Source organism: Ostrea edulis, chromosome 8, assembly GCF_947568905.1.
Source record: "Ostrea edulis chromosome 8, xbOstEdul1.1, whole genome shotgun sequence".
NCBI classification, from domain to species: domain Eukaryota; kingdom Metazoa; phylum Mollusca; class Bivalvia; order Ostreida; family Ostreidae; genus Ostrea; species Ostrea edulis.
Window position 1 is genome coordinate 34,167,302 of NC_079171.1, and position 17,279 is coordinate 34,184,580.

Here is a 17,279-nt window from a genome sequence, read left to right on the forward strand (position 1 = left end):
GTGACCAGGAAGAGTAAGCATTCCTTGCCGGCGGTCATACCCGCTGTGAGTCCTATACCATGGTTAGTAAACGGAGTAGTCCGTAGTCAACATCAGGTTGTTAAGAACGGCCTAATAATTGGTATGAAACACGTCAGACATTTGATCTAATGACAGGTTGTATTGGCAAACTAGATCATTATCAATTTCATAACCCCTATATAGAATACAAACACGGGCCACTGGATGTACCAGTGGTGGGATCATGTACCTAGGAGGAGTAATCATCACCTGTCGACAGAATATGCCAGAGGTGAGATCAAGTATAGACCTCGTTGCAGATTGGCATGATCTGTGAGAACGGTCAAATAACAATCCAATTTATCCTTTTGAATTCGATAATATCCTTTTAATACGTTCGATTTTTTCCCGTTCACTTTCCGAATCATCAAAAGCTTCCCTGAAGTGCGTATGGGTAAGTTTCACAACCTCAAGAAGATTATGCTCGGCACGTTTGATATAAGCAAGTGGTGTTCAAAGGAAATTGTACGATATATTCAACATCAAAGCCAATTAAGGAAATATTAATGACTTCGCAGGGAATAATCATTCTTGATTCAGAAATCAATGCGCCATTGTGAATTTATATTTCCGTTTTTTAAGTACGATACGTGAAGATTATATCGTTTGATTGACTAATCACTGGGCAGTTGCATATGTAGAGTTTTAAATTTTATATTAAGATGCAGGAACGGTTGGGTTGTTAACAGTCTTGAATTTAGTCCCAAAGAAGTAAAGCGCTTACTTAATATGCCCCTCCTTTCGGAAAGAAATGAACATGGACCTGAGATTTCTTCTCGTTTCACTAAATTTATTTTATCTAATTCACTTTTTGTTTGTTGGGGAATTGTACTGTCAATGTTCAGCGGTTAGTCAGACTCCCGGGGAGAGGTTTGACGGGGTCGTGGTGGCGGTGGTGGACACTGTTGGACCACAGCAATGCGTCCAGGAATGTCTGAAGAGATCACACCTGTGTAAAGCTGTGAACTACAGGAGAAGAGATCTACTGTGCGAGATGATGTCGGAAGTGGAGGGAACGGAGGTGAACACCGACTATATCAGAATATACACCCCGCAAGTAAGGCTAACACTACTTATTTCTAATTTTCAGTTTAACTGAATGAAATTATTTCATCGTGTTTTAGTTTTCTCCTTTAATTAACCCTTTAACGCCCCGTGAAAATGGTGGCGTTTTGATAATAATCGGGATATAATGAACAAAATTGCATTTTCAAAAAGTAGAATAAAAATTAAACAATTCTTCTACTCAAAGCTTTTCTGTACAATGTTGGGAACTTCTCGAAAACATGCATTCAAAATCGCACACTGTTGCCGGAAAGTAAGAAAATTATGCCGAAATGACAACAATTGTGGTATCTTCTGTTAGGAAAATATTTTCTACAACACACAATAATTACAAACGTATATCATATTCCGAAAGCTTGAAACATTTACTATAATTTTTCTTTCTGTCATATCTAGGTACGGGCAAATGTCATAGGCCTATTTTTTCATAAAAGTAATGTATTTCGCTAGTTAAAAACGAGAGAAATGCATTAAACGTCATATGACATTACATACCGTACACGGATTATAGAACGATGCGTAACTAGATTTACGTGGAAGAAGGTAAATAAATCTATATTGGTAAATCTGTGATTGGGTTTTTCTTTTATGAATTAGAACTACTGTTTTACAACCTAGATATGTTTATTTCCCTATGAAAACACATCGCTTCACACTTCTGTTGCACAATTCAGCAGTTACACGTCCAAGGGAAATTGCAAGAAAGCGAATCATTTTAATTTTATTACATTTAAAATTCAAAAATCCAAGACGAGTAATTAATTATTATATGTGACTGTCTGATTTTGAAATTAAAAAAACACACAAAATCTCAACACATTTAATGACACTTGGAGCAAAAAAAAAGTAAAGAATAAAAATATAGAAGCATAGGTTGGTGCACATTTTTTGGCTTAGTTTGATTGTAATAACTACATTTTAAAATTCATTGAAAAATAAGGGACGTGTACATTTTCTGTGATGTTCAAACTTTGAAATATATTAGCTCTCAATATAGAATTACACAACGTATACAAATTTCCCCACTGTTTGAACTTATTTGAGAATTACATTCCTTTTGGTTTATTTCGTTCATTTTACTTGTAACATCATAAATTAAGTTTCCATTTTCACCATATTTGAAAAGTTTATATCAAGTGTCGTTAGTTTTTTTTAATAATTCTAGAAATTGACGTGTGTGAGATGGAATTGATAAATAGTTAATCAAAGAGCAAGGTTATGCACTAGGACATTGACCCTGATGATACATGTGGAAATTAGTGACGTAATATGTTCTGTGACGTCATTTTCCTTATCTCCGATTGACATGATTGACCGAAATCGTTGAAATTAGCCGTTTTTTATGTCTTTGAAACCATTTTAAAGATCGAGCACATGCAACAACCACAAAGATGTTTTTTGTACAAATTAATCATGTTGAAAAGTCAGTAATGAGCAAAATTTCGACTTGGTTGATAAATGAGCAGACTATTAAATTTAACGTTTAACCATTTCCCGCGTTCATCTGTAATACAAATTTCAACGTTGATGGTGTTCATATTTACAAGTTTAATGAATAAACAATATGCATATGTACAGCATATTAAATTTTATAAGACTCTACGTAGTTTGCATTGAAGAAGGTAGTGTGTAATCAGAGAATTGAAATCTTCGACACAGATATTTCCGATTCCAAATTTTACTCGTTTTATGTTTGATATAGATACGCAATGATATCAACGCAATTAATGTAAAACATGGCAAAGTTCAATCACATATTCTTTTTTATCATAGATAGTTTATGATATGAATTATCCCTCTAAATTGGTGTGCATATACTGTACTGTGGCGGCTAGAATGCGTATCTAAATACATGTCTAAATATGCCTTGCCAGTCATCACACAGGGGCTAAGCCCGTTTTGGGCCCGAACTCTGTGATACCATGAGTCATCATATTCTAATGTACATGTAGGCTAATTATAACTTATTGGGTATGTTGCATGTGTAATTTCAAATGCTATTCTAATATTGTATTAAGAAATATGTCAGACACATCTTATAATTGTCCATCTGAATGAAAAACCCACTCATGATACATATATAATATGTATATTATTAAGTAAGAATTTTAGCATGGCTTTGGCCTGGCTTTTAAAAAAGAATGCACGTCGGTAACCGAATGCAATCGTTGTTTATAAAATAAAAAGTTTAATAATATCGAAAATGAAAGCGCAATAGCATAATTGGTACCTTTACATCAGAGCATAATAGTGCGAGAGTTCGAATGCAAAATTCGGTTATATTTTCCCCGTAAAAATTGAATTAGTAGCAAGTCAAACATACAGGCTTTAAATATATACACTTGAAAATCAATTCATTACCATATATTTTTCATAATTTACATGCTGCAGTACCTGTAGTTTTATGACATGCATGTTTCCTATCAAACCAATTCCAACATCATCGATCTGTCGTTTATATTACAAAGTTGTCGAACTCATTTAGGAGAGGTTACTCCATGATATATATGGTAATGAAATATTTGCATCTACCCTGCAATAAGAGTGAATTTTGGTAGTTGATAGATGAACGATGTAGTATTTAGTACTCTATAGATATCTAAATTATTACTCATTTGTAAGCTACAAGATAAAGTATACGCTTGTATTGTGTGTTCCAAGAAGACAAAACCCGGTGAACCCCGATCATTACATGTAAAAAAAAGAAAGAAAGAAAAAAAAAAAGATAAAAAACATTTCTTAAGAAAACATTTTTAGTAGAAACGAACGACTGCTTAAATTTTCGCAAGCATTCAGTACTACCATAAGGGGGGGGGGGAATCAAAATTCGCATGTACAATTTATGGAAAAACTACATTCTCAAAACAAAAGAATGTGTGGGCCAAAGTCCCCTGTTGCTACATGTACGTCGCTGTAATAATTATTTGTTTATGGAATTACCTTACATTTGTCGATAACTGACGCACGTGTTCTGAGACATAGTCTTATTTAAAAATACAAAATAGCTAGTCATTGGTTACTATATTCATCATTAAATCGTGGAACTGGTGTTGAAATATTAGAACACGATTTTCACACATAAGGATAGCTTTCTCTTACTGCATTTACACTTTAACCACCCCACTCACCGTCGGTCATTTAGCAGTTAGTGGCATGTGCACAAAACTTAATGACTATATATGAATCATGCGCGGATCTAGAGAGGAGGTCTGGACACCCCCTCCCCTCTAGAATTAAAGTTGCATGTAATTTGTGCGCAATGTAATGAGGACTGAACCAGAGCACAATATTATCATTTGTATAAAACTGGAACGATTGTTTGATGTCCCTTTCCCAGTTTACATAATTACCGGTGATTAATGTAAACATTCTAACCAAGCAGTATTCTTGGCTTTTTTTTTCAATTTCAATTTCACTAGAAATCTTTGTGGAAATAATGCAAGTCCTCAACAAAGCTCAGGAATTTGGATACAGATCAGTAATAATATATTGATTTTAGCAAAGCATGATATTTTGTAGCATTGAAGTTTGAACACTCGATATTTTCTTTCTTTAAGCTTCAAATAATTCAAACAGCCGACGTTATAGAAATAAAGTAAAAATATTGAACAATTGTTCAATGTGTTGTAATCGTACACTACCATTATTTGGAGACGGTAGTGAAATGAAGAATTCAAACATAACTCTCCGAAATTTCGCTGCATTTAGATAGATGAAGTACGTCGTCGCGTGTCATTTACTACAGAAGAAAATCGCATATTCCCAGATCCATGGAAATCGTGCAGCATGCAGAAAGTACCCTGAATAGGTGTCTGACAAAATCAAGTGACGAAGTCCTTGTACACAACGATGGTTTCAAAAAACACGGTCTGATGATATCGTGGCACTCTTGCACGATGATGAATATCTAATATGAATGCAAGATCGAATGAAACTTAATTGACTGTTTTATAATAATTTAATTATTTACATATTGTTAAGTATAACATTTTCTACAATTTTACGTTCTGTAGTAATTTTCTTGAAATCGATTAGGTGAACAACGTAAACAAGCATACGATATGTCTCCGAGTGAAACATTACTTCACCGCCGAGTTTCACCTGAAAAAAAAACTTTGGTAAACAATGTGCACCCCTTTCTCACACCAAAAATCCGTGAAAAAAAGTGCATATCATATTCGACAAAATACGGTACTATGCTACACATCGACGTATTCTTCATGATATTCAAGCATAAATATGATGGTTTGATGAGAAAATCAGGAAAAAGAGGCTAGATCTGGTCATAAAATTTTCATTTATTTGTCTCAAATGAACAATTTGCATCTAGATTTTGATTTTTTCCCAGGACCCCCACCCTCTTTAAGAGGGGACAAGCCCCTCCCGCACTCTTCTCTCGTCGCATCGCGACTCGGCCGTCTACTTTCAGCAGCCGGATTAGTCACAAATCAGCAGGACTAGTAAATTATAGATTGTAGTAGTCCTTTTCACTAGTATAGTGAAAAAACTTAGTGTCAAAAACTGATTAGATCTTGCACCTTTCATTATTTTGACAATTGCTGGAAAATGTAAATATCTTTGACTGACGGCATTATATATGCTGATGCACTGTCATAGTGATTGACTTTGGTACTGTTAATAGACAGTCTCTGTTTCATTCATCATTGGAAACTGGCCGAAAAGGAATTGTTGAATGATTTATTAGACAGGGAAATCAAGGTTGTTTTCATATCTCCGATTTAATCGGCATGTACCAAAAGGTAGAAAGGGGGGTAAAAAATATATGATCCTCTCCCTTGCGGACTTCGGACGTGGTTTGAGACAATGAATGCAAGGTGAAGATAACGAACAGTGATCAATCTCATAACTCCTACAAGCAATACAAAATAGATAGTTGGTCAAACACGTACCCCTGGACACACCAGAGGTGGGATCAGGTGCCTAGGAGGAGTAAGCATCCCCTGTTGACCGGTCACACCCGCCGTGAGCCCCATGATTTATGATTCAAACTGTTTTCCTTTGCGTAAATTCTAATGCATTGAAAGATTTGTTATATAAAGATAATTGTCAGGAGCCTGTATATATATTTTGTTCAAATAAAGAGTCTCCAGTAAATAGATGCAAGTGTATATGCTAAAACATTGAATATAATACCGACAAGATTACTTTTTGTAAGGTTTTTCATGGTGTCAGTGTCAACTCTTGTGTATAACTTATCACATTGTTTGTGAATTTTATCACATCCTATAAGGTTCAAATTTGGTGAAATTGTCGTGTGTTGAATTTAAACAAACACCTTTTCAAGTTCGTTTATAATATTTCTGTTCACGTATATTCTGAATGAATTTCATGTTCTTTTTACTACATGTACAATCCAATGTAGCATTGGTTAGTGCGTGTTCCTTCGCTGAAAACATTTAGTGCGCTCGAAAAAAAGAAGAACAAAGTGTACATATACACACAAGAATAACTTAAGGTAACCACGCGCAACGTACATATATGTTATTCATTTAATTTAGATTAAAACAATGCAAATTGGATGTAAATGTAAATACAATGTTAAAATTGAATGAATATATATGTAAATAAGGCTAGAGTGGATTTTTAAATGAAAGTGGGTCAAACTTAATACACGCTAGTTTAATTACAAGCATTATGACCAATATTTTCTTTAAAGTGCCATAAGTGTAGAAATTGAAAATACACTTTTTAACTTGTTCTCAAATGAATGAGAGAGAGAGAGAGAGAGAGAGAGAGAGAGACTCGGTTCCTGTAGATTCCTTTTAGTGTTGTGTTTGAAACTATGAGAAGAGATAGGTAAAACATATAATAGCGAATCTTTGTATTTTTCATCTGTGTCACAATGATTGATAATGATTTCAAATAGGATCACAATCTTTCATTAGACTATTGTTAAACCTTAAACATGTTTCAGTTTTTGAACTTTTATTTTTATTTTACTTTTTACATTTCGAAACCAATGGCAAAGAAAACAATAATTGAAAAAATAATTCTTTTGTCAAAAGCTTTTATTGATTTATATTTCCATATAATCAGAAAAACATTGATTTTTTTTTTATCAATGTACTAGTTTAAGACCGTTTGATATATTTATTGGTAGAATTCCCGAGCTATGCTAAGTCGGTGTAATCATTCAATTATGATGTGCTGTCAAACAACTAACAAAACTAATTGATGTAAATAAGGCTAGAGTGGATTTTTAAATGAAAGTGGGTCAAACTTAATACACGCTAGTTTAATTACAAGCATTATGACCAATATTTTCTTTAAAGTGCCATAAATGTAGAAATTGAAAATACACTTCTTAATTAATTGACAATACATCCTTTCTGAGCTGAAACCCCCTGTAATTAAATCTATATACCCTCACCGTGGAAGACCTACAAATGATTGATGTTTTCATCTCAACATTTGATGAGGAACAGGATTGATCAAATGGTGACGAGTTGCTTCCCCATTACAAGAGTACTACCTTGAATCTTCAGGGTGACATTGATTTGTAATGTCGTGGATTCAACACCGTATTTTGTAGGAAACAATGTCGTGTATAAACAATGATGGAAATTTCAATGACATTACATATTTTCTTTCAACTTTTTCTACACATAATTAAATGTCTGATTTGGTCATTGATGTAGGACTCTGATTCTCGATGAGAGTTTCAATCACACTGCATACTTTCTTTCACCTTTTCTTGTCTCTTATCTTCTCTGGTATAACTTAATGATCCGATGCATAAAATACTTTCAGGACTTTGATTCCCAGAATGAATGCAGTACCTGTCAGTCGAACCAGACATGTGTCACGCTTAAGAGTAACAAGACTTACTGTGTGAAAGGTGAATAGTAGACTTTCTATTTACTGCATGTCACAGCTTCATCAAATTTACTTATGCGTTATATGAAAGGTGAAGATAACGAATGATGATCAATCTCATAACTCCTACAAGCAATACATAATAGAGAGTTGGGCAAACATAGGCCCCTGGACACATCAGAGGTGAGATCAGGAGTCCGGGAGGAATAAGCATCCCCCGTCGACCGGTCACACCCGCCGTGAGCCCTATATCTTGATCAGGCAAACGGAGTTATCCGTAGTCAAAATTAATGTGTCAAAAACATGTAATTTGTACAAACTAGAACTATGCATCTGAAAATCCGTATCGACAATACGTCAACTGTTCATCAAAGGGTGACATGCTGGGTAACATTTAAAATTTTGTGTTGTGAACTGTTCCCTATTTCTTCCATGAGAGATCAATCGAATTTGAGCGATAAAAATCCATTCTCTTCAGATCCATTGATGAATGAATCTCTAATTTGGTTAATTAACACATTAGATTTTTTAATTAGAATTTCACCAAAGTAACGTGGTAAAAATTGTATCTGGAACATTTAATGAAATTCATCTGTTACACAATGCATTTAATCAGTACGTGAATTATTCACCCCGATGTAATAGCGAGGTGTATTCTTGAGAACTGAATTCTAACCATTTATGATTGTCGTTTTTATTGCTAATTAGAAAAAAGAAATGTATCTTTAAAGGGGTAGTGAAGTATATTTTCAAGATTCTACACTGTTTGATAAAAGATGAAATGTTATTAATGTATGGATTTCCTGCTGTTAGTGATTCCCTGGTCAATTCAATCTTGTTGTCCATTTTTATATTGATCATTTCTTATGAGAACATTGCTGACGGTGTATTACCTTCTTCATACGGGGTGTGTATGATGCTATCTCCTCTCAAATCTCTTTGAATTAGTTTCCCCATGAATTTCCATAGACATGTTATGAAATCCTATAATTGAATTTTGTTCTTTTCTCTTTGATTCATCTGATAATTAAATCTTTTGTCGATTGATGTAACACATTTTGCGGGGGTAGCGACTTTTCAATTTAGTCTACCGTTTTAACTTGTTTCAGTGGCTTGAGTGCCATGATATAGGACTGAGATAAAACATCAGCCATAAGTCTTATGTATCACATGCATTGGTGACGACATGTCCGTACGTGGTGGGATAGAAATGCCAGTTGGTAACGACATACATGGAATTAATTAGAATTATCCAATGAAAACGCATAATTCAGATTGATTGATTGATTGAATATTGTTTATCGTCCCTCTCGAGAATATTTCACTCATATGAAAACGTCATCAATGCCGGTGAAGGGCTGTGAAATTTAGGCATATGCTCGGCGCTTATGGCCTTTGAGCAGGGAGGGATCTTTATCGTACCACACCTGCTGTGACACGGGGCCTCGGTTTTTGCGGTCTCATCCGAAGGACCGCCCCATTTAGTCGCCTTCTACGACAAGCAAGGGGTACTGTGGAGCTATTCTAACTCGGATCCCCACGGGATGGAATTTCGAATTATCCAATGAAAGTGCATAATTTAGGTAAAGGAGGGGAAAACAAAACTCTGATATACTATATGGGTAATATTTTGTATATCTTTTCCTCATTAATTTCAGATAACTATGACCCGATGGATTGCGGATCAATTCGTGATATGTTTCCCGCGTTATCCAGCGGAAAGTACATCGTAAGTCTGAGAGGTTTGGGTCACGTGACTGTGTTCTGCGACATGGAAACAGATGGAGGCGGATGGACGGTGGGTGGTACTTTCTATAAAACACGTCAATGTTAAATTACAGTACTTTAAGGAAACTGTGAAAGTGAATATATATTTAGACAGGGGATGCTTACCGGTTTGAGTTGAAAATGAAATTCAAACTGAGGAAATCCTAGTCTCTTGTATAGACTAGATCTTTTTTTTTTTTTTGCCGTTAAATTATCTTGCATTAGAATAGAATTTAATTCTTGAGTAATTAAAACTCGAACACTTATTTTTTATATGAAGTTTCTATTCATATGAGACAATGAACTGCAATATATATCAAAGGGCGATAATGTTTCTTTTATCTCTAGCTCAACTACGTCTATTTTTTTTTCTATCTTCGAATGATTATGATATGAAAAAAGTCTTGATGGTAAACATTTGTCAAGAATTATTCTTCGATGTTCCATACTTTGTCATACCTTCATGTGTTTAGGTCTTTCAGCGTCGAATGGATGGTTCTGTAGACTTTTATCGGAATTGGACAGACTATCGAAATGGTTTCGGCAACTTGTCATCCGAGTTTTGGTTAGGTAAGATGATTTGATAATTAATTTTTTTCACCCTACCTAAATGAAATTGAATGATTGAATCTTTGACTCCACGATGTAGGATTTTAAAGAGGACATTTGCCGCTAGTTCAGAATACCGTATAAGCAGAATTTTTAGCGGTGATTTAATTTGGTATCACTAGCGACAGTGTTGCGATCGCTGAAATCTAATATCTCTAATATTTATTCAATATTGGAGGTAATAGCTATCTTCCTTGGAATTATAAAGCCGCTAAATTAGCTCTCGCTAAATATATATACCCATACTTCATGGAGAAATCGCGATATTTGTCTCGCTAAAAATACAACTTATACGGTATTAGTGGAATTCGGTTTAATATGAAGGGAAAAGAACAGTACTGACTTAATGTTTAAGGCAATGAAAACCTCCACTACTTACTAAAGCAAGGGACGTACGGACTGAGAATGGATATGGTTGATTTCGCTGGAACCACAGGCTTCGCTAAGTACTCCAGTGTTAAAGTCAGCAATGAATCTTCAAATTACACGGTGGAAGTTTCCGGATATTCAGGAAATATTGGTAGGGATTGCATTTTTCAAATACTGCTAAATTTTGGTAACAGACTGTGAACCAACTTTTATTTGCGATTACTTTATTTCACGTTTCACCCATGGTGAATTGGTTTGTGGCGAATAATTTTCGCGATCGAGCCCTTTTTTAGCCTAAGGCAGACATTGAAGGACTGGTTCGCGACGAGATATATTCGCGACGATGAGGTTCTTGTGAAACTCGCAAAATTTTCTCTCAAGTGAATAAAAGTTGGTTTACAGTAAATTTTCCATGGGGTACAACTTCATGGACCTACCCTGTTTATTGCAATATATTATTACAACTATAATAGTACCTGTACATATGTTTAGCTTACAAGAGCAAAGAGCAAAACTAAGTATATCCAATCAAGCAGTATATTTAGAACAATTCCGGAATCTTCTTGAGAAAAATGACATGGGACATCAAATGAATGTCACGTTTCTTTCGATCATGGATCGTGCACACATCAAACAGAAGAAAATTTATATTTTCAGAAACCAATGAAATTGAAGGATCAAATCTTGAATGAATGAAGGTTTATTTACATCATAACTAATCAAATGTGTTTGAAACCTCTACAGAAATATACTGAAAATCAAGGATCTAACTTTACAAAACCGAAATATCCTAGTGGTTAGATGTCCTAGTGGTTGGATATCCCAGTGATTGGATATCCTAATTGATAAATATTCTAGTGGTTAGATATCCTAATGGTTGGATATCCTAGTGTTTAGATATCCTAGTGGTTGATATCCTAGTGGTTGGATATCCTAGTGGTTGGATATCCTAGTGGTTGATATCCTAGTGGTTGATATCCTAGTGGTTGGATATAGTGGTTAGATATGATTCCAAAGCCAGGATATCCAAGTTTGATTGTCAGTCTTAGCGCCTCGTGAAACTTCAGACGTTTAACATAGGTACTGACTGTTTCCTTGCCAAGTAGTAAAAGTGAACGTCGTAAAGTTACCCAAGGATGTCACGTGATATGTTAGGCGTTGACATGATAAAGAACACGTCATACATATGTCACAAGCTGTGGATCAACACCTACAGTTGATGACGTCTCTAGTGTTATTCAATAATATGTAAAAACAACATTACTTCCCTGTGAGAAGAATATTACTAAATAGTAACAATTACACAAAATAGATATACAGTTTGTGCTAAATTCCAGAAAATGCATTGAATGTCTAGACAATAAACACATTCAATACACAGAAAGAAAGATATTTTTAGTTTCCTTTTATACGCCTGTCTTTACAAGGGACGTATTATGGTGCTTTGTCACATCAAGCTGAAACATGCTATGTAGGTTTGTTGCGGGTCATGCTGCAGCTTCGATCCATTTGAACCTCTCTTGAACAATAAAAATGGAAAAATAAATTTGAAAATTTTCAGCTTAAATCCTCTCCATGCCACTTCAAACTGTATCTCGTAACTCCTTTAAAGACTCAATTTTAAGTTAACACCCCCAAATCATAAGCTGCCTGTCAATCAAACATTAACAATAGATCTCAGGTGGAGTCACATCTGCAGACACTGTGGTCTGGAGCTACCCCCAGAGAGGTGTTTTGATAACAATAACAGTCAGTACCTACAGGCATTCTTTAGATGTATACCTGAGTTTTGATAGCATTGAGCTGCTATTTTCTCGTAATTCAATTGTTTTTAAAAAGACCCCTGAACAATGCAATTTCAATATAATTGTAATGTCCCCCCTCTATATACATGTATTATAAATTACACAATTAGAAATCAAACAATAATTTGCACAATAATTTCTAAAACTTGTAACTTATTGAAATGATTTATGTCATCAATTTATGACACCTCTATATTTATATTCATTGAGTCAATGACACACACACACACACACACACACACACAGAGAGAGAGAGAGAGAGAGAGAGAGAGAGAGAGAGAGAGAGGGTGAATGTAGAATGTGTGTCAGCTACCCTTAGGAATACAACCATTATTCAAACACTATGACCACAGAAACTCTACAGAGGTCCCTGAGACAGGTCCTGTGTATATCAAAACTATATTAAAAAAAAAAGCACGGACAGGTACCATGTTCTGTCTGGATCACCTCTGTCTCTGTGTATTTCTTTGAGTGCCACGGGATATAGCAATTAACACCTTGGTAGACCCTGGCCACTCCATGTAAATAACATGTTTAGATTAGGCTCCGCCTACATTTTCACCAACCGTATGGTCATGAGATGGGTCTTTAAGGAATACAAAATAGAGAGTGGAGGACCCTGTGGTGTCTTTTAATTCGCGTTAACAGGGAGATATCGATAAAGATAAAGATAAATTGCCGAGTTGAAGACCACAGAAAGAGATGTTTTGTCTTCTGATGTAAAAACCTATGAATAAACTCGGCTTCATTCGTTTCTTTTATTTTACAAAGTGTTTTATGGGTATTGATGATGCGCATCTGGAATGTAATAATGATTCGTTGAGGATGTAAATTCGTGGATGAGGAGTACATACGAATTCCTCGAAAATTGAACCACCACGAATTCTACTGATTCCACAGTAATCAGGTTTGAGGAAATATTACATAGAGAGCACATGGTCTGTACGCCTAACAAGGGAGAACCTTTTTAGACAGAGTTTGTATGGGTATTGACATGTACTCTGTATGTGACAATGACTTTAATATTCTTCATTTGTTTTGAGAGAATTACAGGTTGTTGAACTTAGTCAATTTGAGGAAATATTATCACGACGTTTTATTTATTAGCAAAAATCATGTTCATTCGTATGTCGATTCGATATATCCCTGTGAACGCGCAATGAAATATCAAGCTATAGGGCTTACGACGGGTGTGACCGGTCGACAATCGATGCTTACTCCTCCTAGGCACCTGATCCCACCTCTGGTATGTCACGGTGGTCCTTGTTTGCCAAACTCTCTATTTCAAATTTTTATAGGAGTTATGAGATTGCTCACTGTTTGTTATCTTCATCTTTAATCAAACATAATCAGGTGTCACCATTTAATGATTTGTTTTCAATTTCTATTTCTTCAGGTGATTGTTTCACCGTTGCTAATGAAGGAAAAATTCAAAACATGCAGTTCACGACATATGATGTGGATAATGATGGCAGTGCAGCGAATTGTGCTGTTGTGTTTAAGGGTGGTTGGTGGTACAATGACTGTTACTGTGCAAACCCGAACGGACTTCACTTGCCGGAAAATACTACCACACCGCTTTTGGGCATTCGCTACGGGTACTGGTCGACAACCAATAAGCTCTTAAAATCGATCGATCTCATGGTGAAAAGAGTGTGAAATGATTTTGTTATTTTTTCAATTTAATCAAGAAAAGAAAAACCTATTGGTTTTAATGATACTATGTGAACATATTTTAATGATATCTAGATTTCAAGTTTCCAAAAATAGATATGAACAGAAATGATGTGAACGGTCAAAAGCGGATGCTTACTCCTTGTGGACACCTGATCCCCCATCTGGTATGTCCATGGGTCCGCGTTTACCCCTCTTTTAAATTTGTAATCTTTATAGGAGTTTTCAGATTGACTACTGCTCGTTATCTTTACGTCTTAATGTAAAAAAAAATGTATATGTCATCATAATTTTTTTCTTCAAAATACAACCTCTGTTGACCGTTCACCTCTGCCCTACATCAGGTAAACAGAGTAATTCATAGTCCAATGTTTTTGTTTTTGGTAGCTGTGCATACTGTGATGGATTCAAATTTTAGTTTAAAAAACACTACCATGACCAATAATATGGAATCGTCAAATCATCAGGTCGTTAATACTGAAGTAAACTTAATGGAATAATTATGAAGACAAACTACCACTGAAACTAAAGTACAAAAGGTAGGATAAAACAGGAGCTGTAAATATTGAGATCCTAATTGTTTTCATGGAATTATAAAAATACGACTTTTCTCGACGAGAATGAGGAATAAACTGAACTAATTAGGTGTTATATGGAATGAATGACTTGAAATTGTGGGATTCTAGAAATACTGAGGAAGTATTCTTTCTCTTTGTCTATTTCTTCACAGGAGTTCTATTCTTGTTTACATTTTTGTAATGTAGTTGTTTGAGTTTAGAGGGTCCTTTAATTACATGTACCATGTAAAACATTACTAGTTGAACTATATGCTATGAATCAAGTGTTTGAAATAAAACATGACACTATACACATGTTGGTGTTCTTTCTTTGTTATTGGTTGGATATTTATATTCTGGTCATTTTACCACGGAGCCTCTTTATCAAATTCAAAGCTTTTGCTTTTATTTATCAATTACTAATCCATATGTTTGTAAATCCACAAAAATACCATGTACAAATTTTATTTTTTATATATATGTGATTTTCATGTATGATATAGATCTACGCAATGAAGAATGTAAGGATGAGTGAAAAGAATATGCCAAAGTCGTTTAAAACGTTTGAACTGTGGCAAGATTAATTCCTAACATACATATATTTTCTGACCGCCATATTCATTTCATTTTAAATTTCTATCTACATCTTGTCTGCTGCTTTCAAAATGGCCCAATGAAGAAAAGGGTCGTTTAATGACCAAAAAAAAAAAAAAAAAAAAAAAAACCCAAACCCAAAACAACCCACGTTTTGTGAAATGAATTTATTCATGAATATTATAAGATTGACTCCTAATAATGATGCTGGGATAAGTCAATTTTATAAGTTTTGATTTATCATTTATTATTAATTCATTATTATTTACAATATCTTTACTTATTTGCCATATTTATTTTTTCCACGTTTTTACTATATCTCGATGTCAGATTGTATTGGTTTCTTATTTTATTCAATCTTTTCATATTATTCTATATTTTATTTTTCATCACAGTTCAACACTAATTATATTGCTTTACACCTCCAGGTACGAAAACGCATTATAAGCCGTCATTATAACGAGTTAACATAGGTAGAAGGAAACATTTCCACACAACTCTCTTAAAAAATAAAAATATCCCATACTGTATAGGGGAATAATTTCACGTTTTTTTTTCATTTTAGACACATTCACGGATTCATAAATTCGCGGATTCGAATCCATCGTCAACTTCCCATATTTATGTAACAATATTCCATTATCACCTGCATATGGTGTTTATATAGCTCAACTCATTCAATATGCAAGAGCTTGTTCTGCGTATAATCAGTTTTTAAATCGAAGTAAGCTACTGACAAACAAGTTGATGGTACAGGGGTTTCAACAATCTTGATTGAAGTCAGCATTTCGCAAATTCTATGGTCGTTATAACGATCTAGTTCGTCAATACAACCTATCATTTGGTCATACTTCGTCATTCGATAACTTTTTTTAAAAATAAAAATATGTTTTTCGGGTTAGTCGGACTATGATGCAAGGTGAAGATAACGAACAGTGATCAATCTCATAACTCCTACAAGCAATACAAAATAGATAGTTGGGCAAACACGGACCCCTGGACACCCAGAGGTGGGATCAGGTGCCTAGGAGGAGGAAGCATCCCCTGTTGACCGGTCAAACCCGCCGTGAGCCCCATATCCTGATGTATGACTATAACAATGACCTGTGTATAAATTGTAAATTCCATGCAAATTCGAACATATTTTCGCCTCAATAGAACAATTGGGGGTCAGGTAATCCGTGTATTTGAAATCAACAGAAGTGCTTGGCTTCTTGTAGAAAGTTTGAAATAAATTTGGTCGGCGGAATATATCCGTGATCTTAGACTAGATCTGATATCGCGCCAACCCAATATATTTCACACTTTTCATAAGAAGTCAAAAACTGCTGTCTATTTCAAATACCCAAACTAGCTTACCGTGATTTAGATATACTGTGACAAAGACCCTAGGGATTTGCATGGTATATACTTGTTATACAAAAATCATTACATTATCCAGACACTCTCGATGAAATTTTGTTTTTGCAAATCTCTATCAAAGTACATTGAACATAAATCTCAGTCAAATGTAAGTAACTCGGGATTTTAAAAATAAATCATTCGATGGTTTGTATTTTTACTTCTATTAATCATGTAATAGATTAATTCCAATTTGTTAATCATCGGCAATGCTCCAATTTCTATATTGGATCAAGTTATATTTGTCAAGATGCATATTAACATAATATGGTGGAAGTAATTATGAAGATTTCAATGAAGAGAGGGATTAGAAGACTAAAAAAATATTTCAAAACCAGGTTTTCTTAAAAAAAAATAATGCACAGTGTTTGTTATCTCTGGCATTGACTCAAAATGCTGAAAAACAATATCAGGGGTGAAATATTGAATTTTTTTCTTTTCTTAAAAATTCCACCTTTATCGTGATTATTTAGCCTGCGGCACATTTTCACATCTCCTGCAAGGCGTCCGTGGCCACAACAAAGCTCCTAGAAGCTTGTGT

The 17,279-nt window shown here is 34.7% G+C and overlaps 1 protein-coding gene across 1 annotated transcript; it reads left to right on the plus strand.

Moving 5' to 3' along the window:
* The first annotated feature begins 936 nt into the window (after window positions 1–936).
* On the plus strand, window positions 937–15,207 carry LOC125662818 (ficolin-2-like). The gene is made up of 6 exons (XM_048895184.2): window positions 937–1,117; window positions 7,897–7,984; window positions 9,621–9,760; window positions 10,203–10,299; window positions 10,694–10,858; window positions 13,909–15,207. The coding sequence occupies exons 1-6, from the start codon at window positions 1,055–1,057 to the stop codon at window positions 14,169–14,171; spliced, it is 816 nt and encodes a 271-aa protein (XP_048751141.2). The 5' UTR covers window positions 937–1,054; the 3' UTR covers window positions 14,172–15,207.
* The last annotated feature ends 2,072 nt before the right edge of the window (window positions 15,208–17,279 follow it).